A 27,031-nucleotide genomic window follows, 5' to 3' on the forward strand; every position below is an offset into this window, starting at 1 on the left:
CGTTCTTTTAAAACATGTATTTCTATTGATTTCAGAAAGGAAGGGAGAGGGAGAGATAGAAACATCAATGATGATAGAGAATCCTCGATCAGCTGCCTCCTGCAGGCCCCACAGTGGGGATGGGGGTCGCAACCGGGACATGTGCCCTGACGGGGACTAGAACCGGGACCACCTGGTTCACAGGTCCAAGCTCAACCGCGCCAGGCTGGCTGGGCGCCTTCCCTTCTTTCCACCGTCAGCCCCTCCCACTCCTCTGCCAGCCTTTGAGTCGCTGCCAAAATGCAGGCGAGGGGATAGCAGCTCTGAATAAAGTGCCTTTGCGTTTGGGGTTGGTCTTCATTTATTTCCACACACCATAAGAAAAGAAAGAAAACAAAACGGGTCCTCCACCAGACAGCTTAGCTCGATGCGTACCGTCCTGGGGTGCGGCGGTCGCGTCCAGACAAGCACCTGGGGGGCCAGGGCGGGGAGAGCACCCCGGGCACGCACCGCTGGGGCAGCCAGGACAGGTGATCCCCGGTTACGAGTGGCCCCGGGGAGCGAGAGGACGGGTGTTCGGGGCGGGGAACACTGGCTACCTTCGCTCTCCCACGTGTCCGGCGCTGGGCGTCTCAGAGCCCCCGCACCGCCAGGGGGCAGCTTCTGCGCACGCTCTCCGCGCACGCGCACTCTCGGCACCGACCGTCGGCTGAGTGACGTCACGTCCGCCGAGGGCGGTGTCGGTGGCGGCGGCGAAGGCGGCGGCTGGGGGCTGTTTCCTGGTTGGGCCGCGCCGGGCGCTGGTGCCCCGCGGTTTCCCTCCGCCCCGCGGGCCCGCTAGCGCCGCCCGGGTCCCCAGGCCGGCCCCCACGTCGCCTGCCTGCCCGCCCGCCGGTCAGCGCCCCTGGCCTGGCTTCCGCGGCCTCCCCCGGACCACCTGGTCTGCACCCGGGTTTCCATCACAGGAGGTGAAGCGCCTTGGAGATGGGGCGGGGTCTTAGGCAGGTGCCTCCTGGGCCGTCGGCTGCACGGCCGAGGGCGGGATGCAATTTGCAGTATTTCCTCCAAGAGGACGCAAGACGCCTTTGCTGTGGTGCAGTCTGAGGCTGGTTTCTGTGGACAGCAGACACGTATCGCCGTGTAGCTGTTTGGATGCTTCTTTTAAATAAACCCCGAAATTCAATGAGGGTTTTAATGCTTTGGAATTTTGTCCTTAAAAGAATATTTGGTCCCCAAAGCTCGGAACCCTCTTTCTCATTTTAAGCGAATCCTAATCTTTCCTGTGATTGCATTGACTCAGCATATCTTTTTTATAAGGAAGACCTTGGCTGTGTGCAACTCAAGCCTCCTGTGCCAGAATTTCTGAAACCTGAGGATTATGTTCTTTTTTGCACTCACACTTCAAGCATTTGGGTTGGGCAGTACAATACTTTTATGGAAAATGCATTACATCCACTATATTCGTAAAACAGCAACCTAATTTGACCTTTTCCTGATGACTTGCCATCAACCTATGAAGGTTATTGTGAAAGAACCTAAGACTATTAAACTTTTTGAGTTCTGAAGACAGATTATAAATTGTTATTCTGTCTCCAACTTTATGCCATAATTTATCACCCAGCTACATTCCTGCCCCTCTTCAGGTTTATGATTTAATGCTGTTAAGCTTTATGGGTTTTGAATTTTGATAATTACCTTTGGTAGAATTGTGTTTAAAGGAAAACTAAGTGAGGGACTTGTAACTTTTTACTTTTTATAACTTAGTTTTTCCATTTTACAAAATGCCCGTTTTAGAAAACACAGCTAAGCAAAAGAAAATTTAACATCATCTGGAATTCCACTACTTAAAGATAACCATTGCTAACATTTCAGAATACAGTCTAATTTTTAAATGCATAGTTTTATAAAACAAGAACAGAATCATAGTGTATACTGTTTGGTAACACCTTTTGTATGACATCTTGTCTTCCTATTTCATTTTTTTCTTTGAACATGTGGTATGGCTAGGTGCTCTCATAAGTAAAATAGGATCCCTAAGGCTTGAACCTTGTGCCATCTATTTTAGCAACTCAGAGGATGCTGGTTTTATGTCTTGGTTTTTGGCCAAGGTGCATAGGTGAGGTGGTGTTAGAGTTGTGTGAAAGGAAAGATTTAATATTGAGTCCCATGCAAGGGCAGGCAGTTTATTATATCAGATTCACTGAAAAGTTGGAGAAAATCATTGAAAAATTTTAATTCTTCCTTCTTTGCTTCTAAACTCCCTCCCTCCCCCCTTCTCCAAGAATGAAACATGACTGAGGATTCTCAGAGAAACTTTCGTTCAGTGTATTATGAGAAAGTGGGTTTTCGTGGAGTTGAAGAAAAGAAATCATTAGAGATTCTCCTAAAAGATGACCGTTTGGGTGAGTTATATAAGTAAAATTAAGCCTACTGCTTCTCAGTCATCCCAAATGTTCTGAAATAAATGTTACCTGAAGGGCATCCAGAGGTATTTGTTACTTGATGTATTTTTTAGTGATAAGATGACTGCAGAATTTTGTGTGTGTGTGTGTGTGTGTGTGTGTGTGTGTGTGTGTGTATGTATGTATATATATAAATATATATATGAAGAAGTTATGGATTTTTCAAGTTTATATTTCTACTGAGACAGAGTTAGATGGTTTTGAAAGGCCTCTTAAGAAATCAATATTTTTTTCTCATATTAGACCCATATATTTTCTTTTCTCAATTTTCAGAGGTGTCATCATAGCTTCTGGGTACATTTACAACAGCTCTTGCCATGATTTTCCTTTATGGAAATACTGAGACTGTATTATGTATTAACATTTTCGTTTCTTCCAGGCCAGTAATAATAAGGTCTGTTCTGTGGTTGACTAAAGTAAAATAAACTGAACCATAGTTAAAAATAGTACTTTACATGCTTTTAAAGTTTCAAAAACATTTCCCACCTGATCTTTGATCCTGGCTAGACAGTCTGTGCCTTAAGCATGTCTGGTATTGTCATTCTCATTTGACAAACAGGGGAATTTAGATCCAGGACCAGTTGAGTGTGCTTTACGGAAAAATGTGGGATTTGAGGGCTGACTATGCCACTCACTTGCTGTTAACTCAGTCAAGTGGCTTAACTGCTTTGAGCTTCAGTTTTTTGCATCTTTAAAACAAGAACTAGCTAACAAGTTTGCAAGGTGAATTAAATGAAATAAATTGTATAAATGGTTACTACTGCTAATGTTATTGTAAATGTAGTAATATATGCAAAATGTATTTCCTATGCTGTGAAACACTAATCGTTTTTAAGTAATTAAAAACAAAGTATAGTAAGACAGTTGGTGGAACCCCTTTCTTACAATACTTTAATGTGTAAACAATGAAATGCACAGAAAGCTTCTAACTATTGTGTTTTTTCTTCCTTTAGATATTGAGAAACTTTGTACTTTTAGTCAAAGGTTTCCTCTCCCGTCTATGTACCGTGCATTGGTATGGAAGGTGCTTCTAGGTATGAGACCAAGAATTAGAAATTTATCTTCAAAAATGTTCATTTGTCATTGAATCAGTCAGAAAAAAGGAAAAGTTACTGAATATTGGGCCTAATCTTAGGAGACTGAGTTCCTGCTCACTATGATTGCCTTTAAGGAGGTGGCTTCAATGGGAAAACATTAAATATTACTCCTGAGTGTCAGTTTATTAATGATAGCAGGGAAAGTAAAGTATGTTCCTGAGACAAGGTGGGGGAAGAGCATTGTACTGGGAGAACTAATTGGTTTAGGCTTTGCTGTCAACTGGGTAACCTTGGGAAAGACTTAGCTAGGCCTCATTTTTTGCTAAATTGACTTTTAGGTTTTAGCAATCAGTTTGTCATTTCTGTGATTCCTAGTCATAGATGTATACTTGTTAGAAGCCCAAAGGAATTCAATTCCAGTGATGAGTGGCTAAAGAAGGAAAACGGACCTTGCTCAGTTTCTGTGGAAGGAAAAGTATATCAGGTTCCAGAAGTGACTGACATTATCCCTTTTAGCCAAGGTCTTTTTTTCTTTAATTGCTGAGCCTGCTGAAATACATACCACCCTCCTTTCCTTTCTTAAAAAAAAAAAATTGACTGGCCTGTGTGGCTCAGTTGGTTAGGTGTTGTCCTGTGCACCAGGAGGTTGCAGGTTTGATTCCTAGCCAGGGCGCATGTATGGGTTGCTGGCTGGATCTTCAGTTCAGGGTGTGCGGGAGGCAAGTGATCAGTGTCACACCCTCACATTGATGTTCCTCTCTCTCTGGAAATTGGTGGGCTATTCTTTTAAAAAAAAAAAAATTCGAGCAATCCTAGAATTTCCCTGTGAGTTAAATATCAGTATCCCCATTTTGCACTTGGAGAAAAGGATGTGAGGCTAAATAACTAGTCTAAGGCCTTATAACCTCTCAGTAGCAAAGCTAGGTTTTGAGTTCAGGTGTGTAGAGCCCATTTGAAGGTAGGATAGATTACAGACCTTGTCTTTAAAAAATGTACTGTATTTTCAGGCCTTGGCAATTCTTAGTCCCAAGTCTGACTACAAACCATTTCTTTTCTTTTTTTTTAAAAATATATTTTATTGATTTTTCACAGAGAGGAAGGGAGAGAGATAGAGAGCTAGAAACATCGATGAGAGAGAAACATCGATCAGCTGCCTCCTGCACACTCCCCACTGGGGATGTGCCCGCAACCCAGGCACATGCCCTTGACCGGAATCGAACCCGGGACCCCTCAGTCCGCAGGCCGACACTCTATCCACTGAGCCAAACCGGTTTCAGCTACAAACCATTTCAGAAAGCACTGCATAATGACTTTTATTATGCATCTTTGTACTTATATTTCTAGTAGGTCACTGTGTAGTTGAAATCTAGAAAATGGTTGACAGCTATTTTAGTTTCCCCCCAGCATTTTTCTTAAATCTTAGTGTTTCCAGTAGTCATCCAAATAAGGATACTTTTTAGGTGACAGTGTAGATATTATCTATTTCTGTTGGGAAATATTATGTGTCTAACTAGAGGCCTGGTGCACGAAATTTGTGCACTTGAGGTTGGCAGTGCGGGGAGTCCCTCAGCCAGGCCTGTGCCCTCCCGCATTCCGGGAGCCCTCGGAGGATGTCCGACTGACAGCTTAGGCCCTCCGGGCTTCTGGCTGAGCGGCACTCCCCCTGTGGTCAGTGCATGTCATAGTGACCGGTCGTTCTGCCATTCGGTCTATTTGCATATTAGCCTTTTATTATATAGAACTAGAGGCCCGGTGCACAAAAATTTGTGCACTTGGGGGGGAGGGGGGGTCCCTCAGCCCGGCCTATGCCCTCGCAGTCTGGGACCCCTCGGGAGATAACGACCTGCTGGCTTAGGCCTGCTCTCGGGTGGCAGAGGGCAGGGCCATTCCCTAGGTGCAGCCCCTGGTCAGGCTCAGAGCAGGGCCGATTGGGGAGTTGGGGCGCTGCCCCCTGTCATGCACAGAGCAGGGCGGATCAGGAGGTTGCTATGCCACCCTCAGTCACGCTCAGGGTAGGGCTGATTGGGGGGTTAGGGCACCGCCCCCTGTCACACTCAAGGCAGGGTCGATGGGGAGGTTGCGGCGCCACCCCCTGTCACACACACATAGAGCAGGGCCAATCAGGGGGGTTGGGGCTCCGTACCCTGTCACGCACAGAACAGGGTCGATCAGGTGGTTGGGGAGCTCCCCCCTGTCACGCACATAGCAGGGCGGATCAGGGAGTTGGGGCGCTGCCACTCTCACACTCAGGGCAGGGCCGATGGGGAGGTTATGGCTCTACCCCATCACACACAGAGCAGGGCCCGTGGGGCAGGGGGGTTGGGGCGCTGCACCCTGTCACACACAGAGCCGCAGGGTGATCAGGGGGTTGGGGAGCTCCCCCCTATCAGGCACAGAGCAGGGCTGATCAGGGGGTTGGGGCACCTTCCCCTGTCACGAACAGAGCAGGGCGGATAGGGAGGTTGTGGCCCTGTCCCCTGTCACACACAGAGCCGCAGGGAGATCAGGGGGTTTGGGCGCTGCCCCCTGTCACGCTGATCCCGGTGCCGGGAGGCCTTGTGGCTCCGCTGATCCCAGTGCTGGGAGGCATATTACCCTTTTGCTATATAGGATAGAGGCCTGGTGCATGGGTATGGGCTGGCTGGTTTGCCGTGAAGGGTGTCCTGGATCAGGGTGGGGGTCCCCACTGGGGTGCCTGGCCAGCCTGGATGAGAGGATGATGGCTGTTTGCAGCTGATCACACACCCTTCAGGGTGGGGGTCCCCACTGGGGTGCCTGGCCAGTCGGTGAGGGGCTGAGGGCTCTTTTCAGGCTGGTGGGTGACTGAAGCTCCCCACCGCTCCTTTTTTCTTTTTTTTTTTATTCTGGGCCAAGGCCTCTGCTGCTGAAAGCAGGTATCTGGTTTGTTTCGGTTCTATAATTGAAACACTGTATCATCTCCAGCTCTGAGATCCCAGCTGGCTGAAAGCTGGTTTCTGGGGTTTTGTTTAGCTTCTATATTTGTTACAATGTTTCAAACTGCCACTCAGAGGCCAGCAAGGCAGGCGGGGAACGTTGGAATCCTCCTTCACTGAAGCAAGCAAGCCTCATGTTCGCTTCCAGCTGCCTGGCTGCCGGCCGCCATCTTGGCTGGTAGTTAATTTGCATATCGCCCTGATTAGCCAGTGGGAAGGGTAGCGGTCGTATGCTAATTACCATGTTTCTCTTTTATTAGATAGGATAATGACAGTGGATTAATGGGAGAGGCACAGTTGTACTTTGTGACACTTCCCAAGTGCCAGGCTATCTGGCTTATTCCTCACCTGTGTTTCCCCACCTATCTTTCTCAGGCAAGTCTTTGTTGTTATTTTTGTGGTAGAGGCCCTGGGGATTTAGGGCTGCCACGCTGTGTAAGAGACAGGCTGACTCCTCCTACATAGGCTGTGGATTACTCAGGGACCTTGTCATGCCCACTTCATGATTGTTGCGGGGGCTCCCTTCTCTGCGTCCAGCATGGAGAGAGAGAGAGACGTGAACCGGTTCTTTTAAGTAGAGGTGCTGGGGATTTAGAAATGAAAGTGACAGGACACAAAAATAGAATAAGCTGGGTCTGGGTGTGGCGTCTGCCCTCTGATGGAGGGATAGACAGACAGATGCACAGCACCGGAAGTAAATTTAATATATATATTCGAAGTAACAGGAAGTTACATCACATCTGGGTGGGCCCTGAGTTAATAGGATCCATCCCCCTTAGCACCTGGGTGGGAAGGTCAGACTGAGTGGCGACCTAGCCTCTTGACTAGGACCACCCCCAGGGCGTGGCTCTGCCTGCGCTCTGGGTCTAGCCGAGGATATTTAAAAAACCCCCGAATGTGGTAGCCAGCAGCCCTCCACACATGATATTGTTTTAGGTAAATATCAGGAAAAGACTTTCTAGGACTAGGTCTTAGAAAACAAATGTGAGGTTTGACATAGAACATTGTGCTGCCTCTAGTAGTATGATAAGGATTTAATTACACCTATTTAATCTGTACTGTTTTAGTCCAGATTTGGAGGACATTTTAGTGTATTTCTCTGGCTTTTCTGGAAGCCTGGCACAGAGCCCCATAGCTAAGGTAAATAAAGATTTATGTCAGGAAAAGAACATTTAAGCAAGTTTGGTTGTAGAATTAACATAGCATCATGTTAGCTAGAGTCCTTAAAGCTCATCCAACTTTTGTTTCCCAGAATGTTCTTTAGAACACTGGATGTGCAGCATTTTGTACCAAAGAGTGATCCATAGTTAGGTGTACTAGCTAACACTTCTACTACCTTTCTAAGTGCTTTATGTATATAGATATTTTTATTCATCACAACAGCTGTTTGAGAAAGCTATTATGATTCCCATTTTTCCGCTGAAAAAGTGAAAAGAGATCAAATGAGTTGCTGATGGTCACCCACCAGTTAATTGTAGAGCTAGAATTCAAACCCAGAAACTTTGACTCCATAGTCTGTGCTGCTATACCATTTGGTTAAGTTTAATGGGGCTGGAATAAATAAAATAACATGTTTTTCTTTATAGCAAAATTTAGAACCTTGAAAATTCATTGTCATCACTTTCCAAATCTATTTGACCACGGCACCCTTTTCTCGTGCAGACTCTAGGAGCTAGTGTCCTGCAAAGCTTGTTTGGTGAAATGCTTACCCCTCCCATTGCCCACCCCTGATAGGTGAGGGAACAAGGGCCCAGGCTGATGTTCCTCAGAGTCCTGCTGTTAGACCTGGGGCTAGACCAGCCGTGGGCAAACTACGGCCCGCGGGCCGGATCCTGCCCGTTTGAAATGAATAAAACTAAAAAAAAAAACACAACCGAACCCTTTTATGTAATGATATTTTCTTTGAATTTATATTAGTTCACACAAACACTCCATCCATGCTTTTGTTCCTGCCCTCCGGTCCAGTTTAAGAACCCATTGTGGCCCTCGAGTCAAAAAGTTTGCCCACCCCTTGGCTTAGACCTTCTGTGTTCTTTCCACTCTGTTTTCTCCATGCCATTTGTTAAAAAAAAGCACATGGTTTTTGCTCCAAAGCTATCTTTAAGTGAGTTAATAAGTATAAAATGGCATCAGAATGTAATGTATGGTGGTGTTGCCAGTGCAGATTAGAGATTTCTGTGGTCCTGAAGGTAGGATGCATTGTGAGCAAGTTTCAGTTGTTGGGGAGAGAAGTATTTGATGGGTAATTGGTGGTTCTGAGATGAAGGGGGCTATATTGTCAGCTAGTGCTGACATAACAGAATGCTACAGACTGAGTGGCTTAAACAATTTATATTCTCCTGGTTTTAGAGGCTTGGAAGTCCAAGACCACGGTGCTAACTGATTTGATTCCTGGTGAAGCTCACTTCCTGGCTTCCGATGGCCACCTGTGACATGGAACACCGGGGAGAAAGTTTCATGCCATGTCACTGTCTTCACATGGCAGAGCATAAGAGTGCTCTGGTATTTCTTCCTTTTCTTAGAAGGCGCTATCCCTATTGGATTAGGGCTCTACCCTTGTAAACTCATTTAACTTTACCTTCTTATAGGCCGTCTTTCCAAATATAGTCACGTTAGGGGTTAGGGCTTCCACATATGAATTTGAGGGGACACAAGCCAGTCCATAGCATGGGCCAAGTGGGAAAACTGGACGGGCCTCCAGGAGCTCAGGGTTGTCGAGGCTGGCAGCTGTAATTGAATTAAATCATTATTATAATTGATACTAGAGGCCTGGTGCATGAAATTCGTGCACGGGGGGGGGGGGGGGGGGGGGCGGTGTCCCTCAGTCCGGCCTGTACCCTCTCCAATCTGGGACCCCTTGGGGGATGTCTGAATCACCGGCACTCGAACATCCTTCTCACAATCCAGGACTGCTGGCTCCTAACTGCTCACCTGCCTGCCTTCCTGATTGCCCCTAATCGCTAATGCCTGCCAGCCTGATCGCCCCCAACTGCTCTCCCCTGCTGGCGCGATCGCCCTCAACTGTCCTGCCCTGCAGGCCTGGTCACCCCCAACTGCCCTCCCCTGCTGGCCTGATGGCCCCCAGCTTCCCTCCCCTGCCGGCCTGATCTCGCCTCCAACTGCCCTCCCCTGCCGGCCTGATCTCACCCCCAACTGCCCTCTCCTGCTGGCCATCTTGTGGTGACCATCTTGTGACAATGTGAGGGCGACCATCTTATGGTGGCCATCTTGTGATGACATCACGCGATGCCACCTAGGCTTTTATTATATAGGGTGGTTATTATCTTGTAATTAATATGGTTATTATCTTGAATTTAGATGACACGTTTATTCAAGGGCTTTATGATGCCATTTCATTTCTCTTTTATACAGTTGCCATTCAAATATTGAGGGTATTTAAAATTCTTTTATAGTGAAAATTTCTAAAAGAGAATCTATATGGTAAATACTTGTGTGAGTTTTAGTTTAATTGTGATGGGCGGCTTCTTCCAGGATTCTCTTTAATGGAGGAGGGATTTGGATTGGTATCTCAATATTTTGTCCTTTATTTTTTCTGGATCTCTGTATAGGGATCCTGCCTCCACACCATGAGTCACACACCCAGGTGATGATGTATCGTAAGGGGCAGTACTCGGATGTCCTTCATGCCCTGAAAGTCGTTCGCTTTGTCAGTGATGCCACACCTCAGGTTGAAGTCTATCTCCGCATGTATCAGCTGGAGTCTGGAAAGTTGCCTCGAAGTCCCTCCTTCCCACTGGTTAGTGATATGTTTGTTCGACACTTAGCTCGACTCTACACTGTCCCATCTTGCCAGAGATTGCATCATGTTTTGCCTTAGAAACTTTCAATGGGTCCCCTTTGTCTGTAAACTAAAAGCAACACATCTTTTCCCAACATTCATCTGACTCCATCTGCCTAATTATTTTAGATACTATGTTTTATTTTGAAGTAATTTCAAACATAGAGAAGTTGCAAGAATACTATCAAGAATTCCCATATACTCTTTACCCATGTTCCCCAGTCATCTACAATTTTGAACATTTGCTTTGTCATTTTTCCTTTATATGTATACACTAGAGGCTCAGTGCACAAAATTTGTGCACTCGCAGGGGGTGGTCTATCAGCCCAGCCTGTGCCCTCTCACAGTCCAGGAGCCCTTGAGGGCAGTCCGACATCCTCAGTGCTGCCGCAGAGGTGGGAGAGGCTCCCGCCACCACTGCTGTGCTCGCCAGCCGTGAGCCCAACTCAGGGCTTCTGGCTGAGTGGCATTCCCCTTGTGGGAGCGCACTGACCACCAGGGGACAGCTCCTGCATTGAGCGTCTGCTCCCTGGTGGTCACTGTGCATCATAGTGAACTGTCCTTCTGCTATTTGGTCGATTTGCATATTAGCCTTTAATTATATAGGATATTTTTTCTAAACCATCCTATCTAATAAAAGGCTAATATGCAAATTGTTCCTTCAACTGAGAGTTTAACCAGGAGTTCAAACAGAGGGCGGGGCTGGCTGGCCAACTTCCTGCAGCCCCTCCCCTGGCTGGCCTCACCCCTGATCAGTCCCCCTCCCCCAACCCCGATCGGAGCGGGCAGGCTGGACCCCACCCGTGCACGAATTCGTGCACCGGGCCTCTAGTTTGAGAATAAGATACAAACATGATATTGCATTACTTCAGATTTCTTCAGTGTATACTTCCTAAAGATAAGAACACTCCCCTAGCTAACCAAGAAGTTGACATTGATACAATATAAACATCTACTCACTTCATTCACATTTGACCCTGTGTTCCAATAATGTGCTTTATTAAAACAAACAGTAAAAGTTTTAATTCAGAACCTTTTCAAACTTTCCTATCAAACTTTTACCCACTAATTTTGATTTGTTGATTTTAAAATTTTTAATGTTTTAACTATTCATTTGGAAATCATTTTAAACATAGAAAAAGTTGTAAAAATAGTCTAGTGTTCCCATATACCTTCGTCTATCACCTCAAATGTTACATCTCATGTACTGTAGTATAATTATCAAAACCAGAAAATCAACATTGACACAGCACTGTCAACTCCTTGGTGGGCATTACTGACATTGTGCTGATTGTCCCACTGATGTCCTTCTTCTGGCCCTGGATCCAGTCTGGGATCACACTTTATGTTTATTTCCATGTCTTCTTAGTCCCCTTTAATCTGGGACAGTTCCTCTGTCTTTCTTTGTACAAACTTTCATAACCCTGGCATTTTTTAAGACTACTGGGCAGTAGAGCATTGCTCAGTTTGGGTTTGTCTGATGTTTCCTCATGATTAAAATCTGGTTTTGCATTTTTGGCAGGAGTATGATACTTAGTACTGTTGCTGCTAACTTTGTTCACTTGGTTAAGGTGGTGTCTGCCAGCTTTCTCCAATGTAAAGTTACTATTTTTCCCATTATGATTAATAAGTAACTTCTGGGAAGAAAGTTTCATACTATGTAAATATCCAATCACTTATGATTCTTGCTTGAAACAATTTTGCAGATGGCCAAATAGTGATTTTCTGACTCCTTTATTCGTTTATAAGGAAGGTTTTCCCCTCTCCCTTGCTTATTTATTTATATCAGTATATTTTTATGTCTTTTTGACAAGTCCCATCATTTTGAGCATTTTCTTACTTTCTGGTACAAAGAGATATTCCAGGTTCATCTTGTGCTTTCCCTGTGTTGGACCTGGAATCAGCCACTCCCATCCCCATGGAGTGTGGTATTTAGAAACCAAGAATAGGGCACTAGATACGGTCATTCTTCCTAGTGTATCATTGCTTCTAGGCTCTCTCAGCAGGTGCAAGGAAATATGTGTGTGTACACACACATTCACGTACATATTCACACACACCTGTGTACTAGTAGAATATTAATAGGTTGAAAGAAGGCCTAAAATGAAGTACTTTTATTAGAATAGGAATTTTGATTTAACTTGGAACTTCTTAGGAGAATAGAAAGATACTTTTAGTTTCTTTTTTAGCATTAAAATCACTCAGCTCTTAAATCCTAGATGAAAATGTATTTTCATGTAAGATACGGTGTTTGGAAACAATAGATTTTCAACAGATTTCACTTTATAAGATTTTTTGTTGTTGAAGTTTCCTTGAGGGTTTACTTTCATGTTCTGAGTCTTGACACGAAAGTTTGAGAAGTACCATTCTTCTGAATCCTAACATGCTGATTTGAGGGACATTTTAACGTTTTCGGTGCTTAAAGATAGAACAAAATTCTGCAGGACTGTGTGAACACTTTGAAATAAAGACAATGCTTTCTTAGTCCTTTCCAAGTCAGTCAGTTTTTGGAAATTACCTTATTGACAAATGTCTCCAGTTATTATGTGTGCTGTGTAACACGTTGTTGTGAAAGAAATGCTCCTCAGCACTGAGAATGTTTTAGGGTGAAGAGAAGCAGCGCCAGCCTTGGCGGTAGAACAGTGATGGTGAACCTTTTGAGTTCGGCGTGTCAGCATTTTGAAAAACCCTAACTTAACTCTGGTGCCGTGTCACATACAGAAATTTTTTGATATTTGCAACCATAGTAAAACAAATATTTATATTTTTGATATTTATTTTATATATTTAAATGCCATTTAACAAAAAAAAAATCAACCAAAAAAATGAGTTCGCATGTCACCTTTGACACCGGTGTCATAGGTTCGCCATCACTGCAGTAGAAGCTGGAAAACATCTGAGTGCAGCCCGAGCCTGGATGCTCATCAGTAGCACACGTTCCCATAGACTTATTTCTGTGGTCGCTCATTCTCACCTCCTCCTTGCTCCTCTCTTTAGTGAAGGATGGGTGCTTTTTGGTTCCACTTTGACTTATTAATGCAGCCTCTTCAAAGTTTAGAGGGTAAATTCTCATTTTTATCAAAGAAATATTTATTCCTCCCTTCTGCTCCCTCCCTCTTGCGATTTATTATTCATCTTTCAGAAGCCAGAAGATGAAGTGTTTCTTGCCATTGCTAAGGCCATGGAAGAGATGGTGGAAGATAGTGTCGACTGTTACTGGATCACCCGATGCTTTGTGAACCAGTTAAACAACAAGTACCGGGACTCCTTACCCCAGCTGGTGAGGGACGCTTTTTTGGCTGTTGGTGGGGAGGGGAGGGAAGGGAGAGGTGGGTGAGCAGTGGTACTGGGAACCTTAGGGAAATGCTCTAACCTCTTGGTGCTGCTGCAATTAGGAGCAGACCCCCTCTAGCAGGAGTCAGCACATGTTTTCTATAAAAGGCCAGGTAGTAACGCTTTCCAGCTTGGCGAGCCAGATGGTCTCTGTGTCTCTACTGCAGTCATTCAGCTCTGCTGTTGTCACACAGAAGCAGCCGAGGGCACCACATAAAGGAAAGGTCATGGCTGGATTTGGCTGCTGCGGGTCATAGTTTGTCCACTCCTGCTCTATAGTATTACTTAATGCTGGTCTAGAATCCACTGGCTTTATCTAGAATTTTCCCTGTGTATGAGGTAAGGTTTAAGTTTGGCTGCACATAATAGGAAGACCCCAAAACAGAAGGCTTATTGTTTTGTTTCCTGAAATGAGAAGTGCAGAGGCAAGGCGTTTCAGAGCTGGCATCCCAGCACCACAGTTTCAGTAGGGACCCAGGCTTCTGCCTGCTGCAGCGTGCTCAGGTGTGATCCTTCTTCTTGGGCTCACCAGGTGGATGCTGTAGAGACAGTGGTGACATCTAGGCAGGCAACAAGGGCAAGTTGAAGAAAAAAGCACAGGAACACAAGGGGCAAGGTAGTCAGGCCTGTCCTTCCGTAACAGACTTTCCTGCTGCATGTCAGTCAGTGGAGGACAGTGTTGCCTGGCCGCCCATCTGCAGCGGAGGCTGGGAAATGTGCTTTTACTTAACTGGACCCACTGGGACCTCCCATTAACACAGGATTCTGTCTGCTGTACTCTCACTTGGGAATCCAGAGAACCCGATGGCGTTTACTTCATCCGCCTAAGCCAGTGGGCCTTTGACATTCTCTTTGTCGTTTCTTTCCTTATTTCTCTCATTATAAAAATGAATCCGTCTTTCTTTTTTTTTTTTTTTAATCATTGAGTTTTATTTGAAAGTTCTGTTGAAGCAGCCACTGTGACATTGGGTTGCAGGGCCCGAGGAGGGGCACTAAGGATGAGCCCTGTGGCTCACTGCTCCAACTTAGTCAGTCAGCAGGGCAGCTGGCCAAGCCTTCAGCTCTGGAGAGTACTGTACAAGAGAGGGTTTTAAATATTTAAGTAAAATATGATTTTTAGAATCTTAAAATTTAATTCATTTAGTTTATTACAATGAAAATAATTTAAGCATGGCATTGGAGCATCTGAAAATATAATGTTGCCTCATTAAATCAAGATGTCCAAATTATTCCACGATTTAATTAGCCTTCTTTCTTATTATTGGAGTAAATTCAGTAACATTTTGAAAGGTTCTGTTTAAAAATTCATCTTTTATTTTTGATAACACAGGTAATAGACAGATATATTCTTGAAGCATTAAACAATCCAAATGAATCCTGTGTTCCCATAGATATGTGACAGTACCTCCTCATCCCCCATTTTCTAAGAAGTAAACCCTGTTATCAGTTTGATGTGTATTCTTCTACACTATTTTATGTACATTAGGATGGATGAGTGTGTGTGCATATGTGCATATCCATACATATAATGATACATATTTTTAGATATACTAGTATAAATATTTTTAAAAACATAAATATGACCACACTGCTCATATAACCCTGCAATTTATTTATTTATTTAAATATGTTTTTATTACTGATTTTTAGTAATAGAGGAAGGGAAAGAGAGAGAGAGAAACATTGATGTGAGGGGGTAGCATGTCAGCTGCCTCCTGCATGCCCCCTTGGGGATCGAGGCCTCAACCCAGGCATGTGCTCTGACAGATAATTGAACCTGCGATCTCTTGGTGTGTGGGATGACGCTCAGCCAACTCAGCCACATGTGGGCCAAGGCCCTACACTTTATTTTTAATTTAATGTCTTGGAGGCTTTTCAAGTTAGTACAGATAGGTCAGCAGTTTTCAGCCCTGAATTCCTATTAGTACCATATGGGAGCTTTTAAAAATTTCCTCTATGCAGACCAATTAAGCCAGACTCTCTGGAGGTGGGGCCCCAGAATTGTAATTTTTCAAAAGCTCCAGGTGATTCTGAAGCTTGGCTTTGGTTGAGAGCTACTCATTTAGAACCAGTGTTTTTTTTATTTCCTCATAGTATTTCTTGTTAGGAATTTGCCATAATTTAACATAATAGGTCCATGCTGACCTTCAACATGCCCTTATCCATGTTCCTTTGTGTATGTCCGTGCGTGTTTCTCTAGGATGGGTTACCTATAAGGGGGGTGTGCACTTGAAGGAGAGACACATTTAAAATTTTAACTGCCAGTTTGCTCACCAACCCAGTTTTGCTTCCTCCAAGAGATTATGAGATTTCCTGTTTTCCACTCCACTGACAGTACTTGATAGTATCTATCTCCTAAATTTTTGTTAATCTGATAGTGAAATGGTACCCATTTTAATTTGCATATCCTCATTTTCTAGTGAAGTTGAGCAGCTTTAAATATCTACTAGTCATTTTTATTTATCCACTTTTTTTTTTTTTTCTGATGCAAAAGCATAAGAGTCTTTATTCGAGCTAGCTCGGCTCCCCCACCTTGCCGACACAGCAGCAGGAATCAGAGAGAGATAACTCTGTGTGGAGACTGGTTATATAGGGAGAGTTGGAGTAAGGGGAGGAGAAAGGACTGTGCTCTGCTGATTGGCCAGGCACAAGTCGGTGTCTTGTTCCTGGGTGTGGCTAGCAGAGGCTTAGACTTCCGGGAAGAAGCTCCTTGCCAAACACGTGGCCAAGGTAAGATGGAGCACTTACCCTGGGGCAAGATGGAGGGCCTAGCCCTTACCCTGGGGCAAGGTGGAGGGCATAGCCCTTACCCTGGGGCAAGGTGGAGGGCCTAGCCCTTACCCTGGGGCAAGGTGGAGGGCCTAGCCCTCGCCCTTTCATTCCCCCCTTTGTCTTGGAACTTCCGGCTCAATCATGAGACGGACTGCATTTCTATTCCACCGTTGCTAGAGGCCCGTACTGGGCATAACTTAACAAATGGTCTGGTGGAAGGGAAAGAAACCATTTTAGCTTTAACAAGTTCTATTAAAATAGGATTTTTCTTCTTAAAATTCCTCCATGGCTATCAAAAAGCCAAGTTAAGATTATGTTTGCATAAACACAACAAGAATGGTAACTGATTACCTTTGCTGGAATCTCATGGTTGAATCTTAATGTGCCCCTTAGGGCCAGGAAGCCACGCCACCCAGCTGCCATCAGGCCCGCCTGCAGTATCTGCTGAGTTAGGTGAATCCCTCACCTGTAGCAACTCCACCTGAGCCCACGCTCCAGGCTTTAAGGCCCATCTCAGTAGCCCTCCTACTTGTTGCGGCCCAGAGTGTGTGGGGGTTCCGCAGGGATGCAGAAGCATCTTTACTGCTCCCCTTCTACTCTTACCAACCGCCAGTGATGGTAGGGCATCGGCCTGACACTCCAGCGCCAGCCATCTTCAGGGCTTCCAAGCAGGATACCAGGCTTTCTTCATGGCATTCTTACTGGCTTCAAGTCTTTAGAGCTCAGACAGGGCTCTTTAAAACATGATACTCCAGTCAAAGTTTTCCGTTAATAAAACCGGTCTTATTGAATCTATGCAAAGAAATGTCCTGATGTTAGCATTGCCAAATTTCGGAGGAATTACATAAGAAGAAAGACATACTGATCTACTCTAAGATTTTCTGACTTTCCTTGCCAATTCCTTTTAATTGTTGGCATTAAACTTTCTTTCTATGCATAACCATGCCTTAGAACTTCTATTCTAAGCAGGCCTTTTCCAGCTTACTACCCCTGACATGGGCATCGTCACAAAGGCCTGCAAGCAGTACACAGGCTGCCAACTATCAACTGTCTCTCAACAGAGACCAAAACCTGATGGGCACCTGCCCTCTTGGCAGCTAGGCACCCTTTACTTTTGGGGGTCACCCCACATAGTTCCCTTCCAGGACAGCCAACATACATTTAAACCTGCAAAAGAATCAAAGGTCAATATAACATATCAATACAGTGAAACATAATATTGGCATCATGGCCGCTTCAGGCAGCCAAATCCTACTAAAGTCTATTCTTGACCTTCCTATGAATTATCCTTGTCTCTTTGGAGCCATGTCCATGAAGATGCAGGCATCATCTCAGTCTATTACACAGTATTGTGGGGGCTCCCAGTAGCAGGAGTGATCGCGAGCAATGTTACCAGCATCAGGCAGGTCGAGCATGCCGTAGCTTGAGCTTGAGCGGGTTGCGTTGATCTCGATCTGCATTTGGTGACGAAGTCTTCCCGGATCACAGATGGACCCAGGTCGCGACGCCGTCTACCTTGAGAGAGGTGGGGGTCGTCAGCACCACAGTGTAGGGACCCTTCCAACGTGGCTCGAGGGTCTCCTGGCGGTGCCTTCTGCTGTAGACCCAATCTCCTGGTCTGTGCTGATAAGGAGGAGTTGGGGTTGGGCTGGCCTCGTACAGATTCTAGAGCCCGTTGCCTTCCTTTCACAGGCAGGGGGAAGGGCCCATGAAATCTCTGTCCTGAGGAACTGTGAGCCCCATCCTTAAATGTCCCAATCAGACTAGAAAAGCCACAGATACCTTGTAAATTTACCCCAGAATTCCAAAATCCCAACCCAGCACAGAATATCACATAGCAAATCAAAGTTCCCAGCAAACAAACAGAGATGCTTACAAACATCAAATAAACATTTACACTTACACCTTTTCAGTGAACAAGTATTTTTACAGTCTTGGGCTCTTGAGCTGATAACAGGAACATCGCCCAAATCCCCTGATGGGGGCCTGACAGGAACAGATGTGGGGGTCTTCCCTTTCCCACATTCCAGGACAGGATTCTTGACCTATGTCTCATTCAGATAGAAACGGTTTTCATCACAAACAAACAAACAAATTCAAAACCAGAAACCAAGAAAACCAAGGCCAAAAGTACCCTCTGATGTTTCAGGGGTACCAAGGAAGGAGAAGTTAGGCAGTGTCCAGCCCTTCTCACAATCCACCACCAGTGACCAGTTCCAGCTTACTGGCCTACCATCCATTCAAAATTTCTTTCCTCCCATCACACCAAAGCCATACTTTTCAGTTAGTTAAAACTTTTAGCCTTAATTTTTAGGTGACATGTAAATAATTAACATTCCTCAGATTAACAATACATTCAAATTTAACAACAAGGATACATATTTAAGCAATAAGGACAGATTAATTTACAGAAGCAGAGACAGCATGCAATCCAAACCACAGCTGTGGGTAAACACATTATCTAGAGTCCTTGGGTAACCTATGTTAAACTTAGGCATATCCTGCGTCTCCCAAACACTGAGTTGCAAGTTAGCTGGAGCCCTCCCGACCCTGGGACAGCTGCACTGTCCCTCCCAGGCAAAGGAAAAATATGCCCTTGAATATCAGCATGAAACCACAGTCTCTATCTGACTTTTAGAAATTGGATTACTGCTATCAGTCCCTTTTAAAGACTTTGACATAACCTTTGATTGTCCTTAGGTTAAGGAAAGCAGGGTTTTCTAGATTTAAGAGATCAGCTTAAAAATAAATCTGCGAGGCAAGCTTACTTCTGCCCCATAAAACTCCGCCTTAAAGCTCCACCCCTGACTAAATCAGAGGGAGGGGCCTTTGCTGTTTCAAGATGGCGGCCCCCAGGGGAGCGGCAAACCATGCGGCCAACATGGCAGCTGCCAAGTCTTGCAGCCCAAAATGGTGGCTGTACCAATAAGCAAAGGCATTTAGTTACCACAATAACACAATTTTTCCCAATTCAATCCGAACCTTAAACTTTTACCTGGCAAGTCAAAATATTCAGCATTTCTCAATCAGTCTAGAATCTAGCTAGCATCCGTTTTTTTCTTTGGGTAAATGATCAGTCTTGGGCTCCCTCCTGCACATCTGCAAAGAGACTCTAGCTCAAAACTCTATCCAAAATCGGACAGTGCGCGCATTAGTTTTAAGCCAGCTTTTCTCTCTACACGTGCACAGAAATCCCAGACGCATTTACTTGGGGAGGGGGTGACCTGTTTTCACAGATCCTCACTCAGATGCCCACCTGACCGAAGTCGTGGAGCCACACAAAGGAGGGGAGAGGGCAGGCCCCCTCCCTCCACACTCACACACTTTCACCAGACATTCACTCAGAGTTTAAACAATAACAACTTCCCAACTCCTGAGGGAGCTCTACAGCCTCCCCCAGTCTCCTTGAAATGATCAATCACAATACCCAAAGGAGCAGTCTGAGTCTGTCCCATAACATCCGTCCAGTAAGTCCACAGAAAACAGAGAAACAGGCACAGACAAACAGAGGCCCAAAGAACAGCCTTTCAACTCCATGGAAGCAACAGGCGATGGCATTACGCCAAACCGGCGGGAACGACCCGCCTTGTCTCAAATCCGCGAGAGGAATACACATCTCTCATGAGGGGAATACACATCCCTCCAAATCCGCGAGAGGAATACACATCTCTCATGAGGGGAATACACATCCCTCCAAATCCGCGAGAGGAATACACATCTCTCATGAGGGGAATACCCATCCCTCGTGGGGAGCAGAACGTCTTCTAACTCTCCCCCGCCTGTGGTCGTTCACGGGCGCGTCCGTCCTAGACCCCTCAGGCACAGATTCCAGAAGTGAGCTCACACAGAACAGATACAGAACAAGTCCCTGAACAGAGGCAGTAGAAAACTGCCTAGGAATGCTTCTCTTCTACCTTTTTTAAAAGATAGGCCAGATTCTAACCTTTAGCCAGTCCGAGTTTTGATGGTGAGTACAATCTAGAAGCCATTCCTCCAGATACAGGATGAGTCCCTTAGAGATAACATATATCACACAGAACAGAATACACAACACACAGACACTTACCGCGGCCAGTCAGACTCTTCGAACTGGGGGTCCCTGGATGGTCTTGGGAATCCCGGACGAGCCCCCAAATGTTATGCCCAGATTTCAGGATCCCCAAGAAACCACATCAGGGAGCCAGCCATGTCCGATGCAAAAGCATAAGAGTCTTTATTCGAGCTAGCTCGGCTCCCCCACCTTGCCGACACAGCAGCAGGAAGCAGAGAGAGCTATCCACCTTTTTAATACATTGTTTGAGTCCTTTTTCATTTGTAAGAGTTAACGATAACTCTGGATGTTTATCCTTTGTCTGTTATACATGTTGAAAATATTTTCTCACTGTCTGTTGTACAAAGATTTTAAGTTTTGATACAATTAGATTTGTCAATATCTCTCTCTTGTTTTTTGTATCTTATTTAGGAAGCTCTTTCTAACCTGAAGATTAAAAAGCAGTTTTGTTATTTTAGTTGACCTCAGTAAGAAATTTACTTGTTTAAAAAAAAATCCAAATGCTGGCATTGTACAAAGAAATTTAACAGGTTTATTTATATTGTTATGAAGTTGAACTGCTGAAACTTGTTCACTGAAACATTTGACTTGCTTTAATGCTTTATGTCTCCACATTTATATTACAAAATTCACACACAAATGAAAGTGGGAAAACTGTCTTGCTTGTACTGCAACCCAAGTGCCTGACATGGGCCCTAAGCATACAGCAGGGGTTCACTGACTAGCTGCTAGATGAATAGATGAAGGGGTGAGTGGATGGATGCATGGTTGGGTAGATGGGTGGGTAGGTATCTAAGTTTAATATAAATTCCTCTCAGGGTAGTTAAGTTTCTTTTTGGCCTGGTTTTGCCTTCTATTGATGAGGTTTGCTGTATTTTCTCCATAAAGTAAGAATTTAGGGTCATAGAAACATTGTAAATAACCTAAACCTATTATATGTAAAATAGAATAATCACATCTACCATTTGCTAAGTACTAAAATTTCAGGTAATATAAACATTATCTCCTTCCACTAAAAAAAAAAAAAAAAAGCTTATATGTAATTTCTGTTCACCCTCTTCCTTAGAATTAGCAGTAGCACATGATACCCATTTTTCTTCATCCTGCTGTTTTCACTTGATATATACTGGAAGTCATGCCATAATAGTATAGAGAGACATTCCTTATTCCTCTTCATGGCTACATACTACTCCATTGTGTGTATATATGCTTGTTTATTCAACCCATCCTCTATTGCTGGCTACTTGGGGTGTTTCCTGTCTTTTACTATGATACAATGTTATAGGTCAGTGGTTGGCAACCGGTGGTCTGTGAGGTCTGAAAGGTTGGCAGCCACTGTTACAGATAATAGTTTTATGTGTACATCTTTTCATATATATGCCAGTATACTTTTGGAATAGATTCCCTAGAAATGGATTGACTGATCATATGTTATTTTGCTAGAAATATTCATATTCCTCCTAATAAAGCTTACACTCTTTTGCATCCTCATGACTAATGGATGAGCATGGCTGTTTCCCACAGCTTGCCAACATGGTGTGCCATTTTTGCCAATCTGATAGGTGAGAAACAATACCTCAGTGTAGTTTTAGGTTGCATTTCTTTTATTAACAACATGGAGCATCTTTTCATATGGGTAAGAGCCATTTGCATTTTTTTCTATATAATTTGTGGCTTTTTTCTTTTCTATTTTTAGAAGTTCTCTTTACTTAGGGTACTCACCCTTTAAGGTTGTTTGTTAATCTGGGAAAATGCCCACAGTATGTTGAATACAAAGAGCAAAATTCTGAATTATATGTTCAGAGTGAGTTCAACTGATAAAAGAAAAGCGTGTATGTAATGTATATAGGAAAACAAATGAATGCTGTACAACCTCAATATTATCACTAGTTATCTTTGGGGAGTGTGACCATAGGTGATCTTTATGTCCTTCCTTATTCTTTCCTGTATTTTCCTTTTTTTGTGTTTTGTTTTATTAATCCTCACAATGGAAAGGATATTCTTTCCATTGATCTTTAGAGAGAGTGGAAGGGAGGGGGAGAAACAGAAAGAGAGAAACACCAATGTGAGACTCACATCGATTGGTTACCTCCCACACAGGCCCCAACTGGGGCCTGGGATTGAGCCTGCCCTTGACTAGAATTGAACCGAGGACCCTTCAGTCCACAAGCTGACGCTCTAACTGCTGAGCCATACTGGTTAGGGCTATTCTCTCCTGTATGTTCAAGATTTCTTATAATAAGCATATATTATAAATCAGAAAATATACTTTAGAAGAATTTAAGACTGGCTAAAAGATGTACATTGAGTTATTATCAAGATGTTGATTAATATATTTCAAAATTTCATTTAATTCCAATATTTATTTATTCATTGAATATATTGAGTACTTATTATGCCAAGTAATGTTTGAGATACTGGAGAACTAGCAGTGAGCAAAACAGACACAGCCCCTGCTTTCTCTGAGCTTATAGTCTAATAGGGAAAAAGACAATAAATAGTTTTAGATCTTCACTCATCTATATTTTGTTTGTTATTTGTATTGCCAGCCCAAAGAAGAAATTTTCTTTGCTGTGAGACATAATATATAAATGTGTTTGTGTGTGTGTTTTCACCCATGTCACTTTGTGGAAAAAGCATACCTACACGCCACTGGCATGACCTACCAAAATTCTAGAATAGAGTTTCAGAGGTGAAAGGCTAGCGCAGGAGCCCTCTGACAATTTGTACTTAGAGAAAAGCTCCTGGTTTGGGGAGCTGCGTGGGGTGTTCTTGAGAAAGTCTAGGAAATGTTAAGTAGGAGAGGTAAGGTGGATAAACAGAAAAGGTTAGAGGTCCTCTAAACGAGAGAGGGGAGAACTGGACCAGATATTAATGCGTGGCCCCACTTGGTGAGCTCCTGTGCACTCTGTGGGCCAGCTCAGATGTCAGCTCCCAGGGAAACTGTTCTTGGCTTCTAAAGCCTGAGTCAGGATTCCCAGCTGGTTGTGCCCACATCCTGTGGTGATCCCCATCACAGCTTTATTACAGTGTGTTCTGGTTACCTCTTTCCTGGGCTCTATAAGCTCCTCAAAGGCAGGGTTGTGACCTTATCTTTTCTTTTATTCCCTTTATGTAGCTGTGTCTGGTTATAATGGACACACCGGGGTTTTGAATCACCTCTTTGGCAAAAGCATATACAGGTATTTAGTAAAATAAACATTTGCATGCACTTGGTGATAAGGTTGTGCTTTTCCAGATAGGGAGTATAGACTTTAGGGTTTAGCCTTTACGGCCCATTGGTAGCCAGTGGACCTTAAATAGAGCAGCGTGGGCCAGACGGATGGGGCCTGGTCTGGGAGCTGGCTTTGTTAGCCTCTCCATCTTCTAGAGTTGGCTGCTGGGAGAGGCTACCAATGGGAGAGGCTACCAATCCAGGTACTGTGATCCCCCTGCGGTATTCCTCTGATGACAGAGTTCTCACGCACGTTTTGTTGGGTACAGAGCTCCTCCTCTGGACATTCCTGGTGGGTGGACCTCCTTGGCATGGTGCACAGTGGCACTCAGCACATGTGTGTGGTCAGTGACCCATGGGCCCTTTTCATCTCCAGCTCTTTTTCTGATTCTTTCTAGTTCTCGCTCCCACTTCATTCCCATTCTGTTTCTCTGGTCCTCCCCTCTCCCTCTCCCCCTTTTCCTAGAGCAGCCAGGAATATCAAGGTCCTATCAAAGCTCCCAGAACAATTGAATTTTGCTTTGGACTTTTGCCTTAGGCCGTTGAATCTGGTTAGGGCAAATGACATTAGGGTGACCAGCTGTTTCCTTTGCCTGGGACTGTCCTGGGAAACCCCTCAGTCCGATGGGTAGTGGCTCCGGATATGCTGACTTGGGAAGCGCTGCATCACCAGTGACTTGGATTATTCTGAAATTTTGGTTCCTAGCACTTGCTTGCATTCATCATGTACATTTTTTCTTCATAGGCTGTAAGAGTGGGTAATGTTATGTCACGGGAAGTGCATAATCTCTTCCTGTTTCATCACTAGCCAAAGGCTTTTGAACAGTACTTGAATCTGGAGGATAGCAGGCTGCTGAGCCACCTGAAGATGTGTTCTGCAGTGTCCAGACTGCCTTACGATCTCTGGTTCAAGAGGTGCTTCGCGGGGTGCTTGCCCGAATCCAGTTTACAGAGGCAAGTATTTCTTTCAAACATACTGAAGCTGGAGTCGGAGAAGAATCCTGGTTTTCATGTGATCATCCCTCACCATATAAATTAGCTCTAGAACAACACAGTAATTTAAAGCTAACTTCTCTAGCAGCTAACATAACACATTATTTTGTTATACATACAATAATATTAATATTAATTTAATAGTAACAAACATTATAAATATTAGAATATATAATTATAAAAATTGAGAGCCCTCAATATGTCAGATGATGTATAATATTTACATCTGAAACCATCTCCAGGAGTTTATAATGGCACAGCCTTTTTTTTCCAGGAGTGTGGTGAGTCCTAATCAAGAGAAAATACTGGTATTTTTTAGTTTCATCATGACATCGTGAAAGTGGCTGAAGGCAGTCAAGAGTTGAGACTCAAACACAGTGTCCCTAAGTTTAATGAAAGCACTAGTTTCAGACATGTCATTCTGGTTATTTTGGAGACCTGGCCCTTCCCCTCCAAGGTGTTAGTTATACTGTAGCTGCGAAGAGGCAATACAGAGAGCGAAGAGGCAATACAGAGAGCGTTTCAGGACAATACATAACTAAGCATAGAGTGCAGTACCAACTTTAAGAGATGTAGGAATTATCAGAGTAATTATTTTATAGCTCTTCTGTGAAGCTTATACTTAAAAAAGAGTGTTTTGATTTAATTTTGTAATTTGAGATGTCTAGGTAAACAAATTTTAACCTCACCTAATTTGATTGTACATCTCTTCATTTTTTAGGGTTTGGGATAAAGTTGTAAGTGGATCCTGTAAGATCCTAGTTTTTGTAGCAGTGGAAATTTTATTAACCTTTAAACTAAAAGTAATGGCACTGAACAATTCAGAGAAGATAACAAAGTTTCTGGAAAATGTAAGTATGCTTCATTTTATTTCATTTTGAATCCAGAAAGGAAGTCCGTTTACAAGCCGGATTTTCCTATTCATTAAATTATCTCGGAAATAACACAGTATATTTTTACATTATAAGAAACAGATTTCTCCTTGAAACCGTGTAGCTTACAGTTCATCAGTGGATTATAGTTTGCATCCCCTGTTTGGGGGACAATGGTCTGAGCAGCGAGACTGTCACTGTGACACTCTGCTCATGGGGCTGCTGGGAGGCTTGTGAGGAAAGGGAGAGGTGAGACCTGTCACTTTAGAATGAGTCATCCTCGCTAATGGAAAAGGAGTCCTGGTGTTTGGGGGATTTTGTAAGCCCTTTAGTTTCTGTTACCATCGCTGTTGGAATCCCAGTTGGGTTTGTTAATGTGCTTACGTGTAAACTTAGTGCGTGTTGGGAAGGGTCTAAAGCAGTGGTTCTCAACCTTCTGGCCCTTTAAATACAGTTCCTCATGTTGTGACCCAACCATAAAATTATTTTTGTTGCTATTTCATAACTGTAATGTTGCTACTATTATGAATCGTAATGTAAATATCTGATATGCAGGATGGTCTTAGGTGACCCCTGTGAAAGGGTCGTTCGACCGCCAAAGGGGTCTCGACCCACAGGTTGAGAACCGCTGGAAAGGAATCAGCTTTTCCCTCTGTGTATCTCAGAAGACCTTTAACCAGGCAAGAGGCAGAAGTGAGGAGGCTTATGCCTGGAGGAATTTCACTGGATCCAAAATCTGTTCTTTTATTTTTATCAGTCAGTACTACCATTTGACCACTGATCCGATAAATGATAAGTACCACATGCATGTGTGTTGAATAAATTACTCACATTATAATAATTAATGGCTAATAGTGCCAGGGCTGTGGTAAGTGTTTTTCATGGATTATTTTATGTAATCCTGTAACAGCCCTATGGAGTGGGCTACCATCTTCCCCATTTTAGAGATAGGATCTGAACCCACGTAGCTTAGGTAACCTGGCCAGGTGCACACGGTTCGGTGGGCAGTGCAGGATTTGAGCCAGGCCGTCTGAGTTCCTTAGCATGTCCTCAGGTGGCCTGTGAAGCAGAGATCCCATCAGCAGCCTTTTATGCGATCACTTTCTGGAAGCCAGTGAGAACTCCTGTGGCAGTAAGGTTTATGCCCAATGAGAGAAGGAGATGAAGTTATAAGCACTGAAACCTCACGGAAACTGGTTTGCTTGTTCACAGATTCCCCAGGACAGCTCAGATGCAATTGTGAGCAAGGCCATCGACTTGTGGCACAAACACTGTGGGACCCCAGTACATTCAGCCTGAATGCCGTGGACAGCCCGCTGGGCCTGCACTAAGTGTTCTTTGTGGGATGGTCTAAGGGCCGATTGAAACAGGATTCTTGCTTTGTGCTCAAAGTGTAATTGCTTTTCCAGTAAAATTATATAATTAAGATGCCTGGGGTGCTGTGCTGTGGAGCAGCATCTTTTGGTTACACAGATGTGCGAAGTTCCACTCTGAATACAATTTAGAGGTGGTTGGAGTTTCTAAAGCAGTTCAGTGGAGGCGGGGGGATGGTGTGTGTGGGGGGG

General features: G+C 44.2%; 1 protein-coding gene across 2 annotated transcripts; it reads left to right on the forward strand.

Moving 5' to 3' along the window:
- The first annotated feature begins 702 nt into the window (after nt 1-702).
- On the forward strand, nt 703-27,031 carry TBC1D7 (TBC1 domain family member 7). Of its 2 annotated transcripts, XM_070405714.1 has the most exons (8): nt 703-947; nt 2,262-2,381; nt 3,395-3,475; nt 10,002-10,189; nt 13,374-13,511; nt 24,410-24,555; nt 25,316-25,445; nt 26,679-27,031. In XM_070405714.1, the coding sequence occupies exons 2-8, from the start codon at nt 2,270-2,272 to the stop codon at nt 26,763-26,765; spliced, it is 882 nt and encodes a 293-aa protein (XP_070261815.1). In that variant the 5' UTR covers nt 703-947; nt 2,262-2,269; the 3' UTR covers nt 26,766-27,031. The 2 variants fall into 2 exon arrangements, with proteins under 2 accessions (XP_070261815.1, XP_070261816.1); XM_070405715.1 differs by lacking the exon at nt 3,395-3,475.

Source organism: Myotis yumanensis, unplaced genomic scaffold (assembly GCF_028538775.1).
Source record: "Myotis yumanensis isolate MYYU_CA2020_CCGP unplaced genomic scaffold, mMyoYum1.0.hap1 SCAF_2, whole genome shotgun sequence".
Classification (NCBI taxonomy): Eukaryota; Metazoa; Chordata; class Mammalia; order Chiroptera; family Vespertilionidae; genus Myotis; species Myotis yumanensis.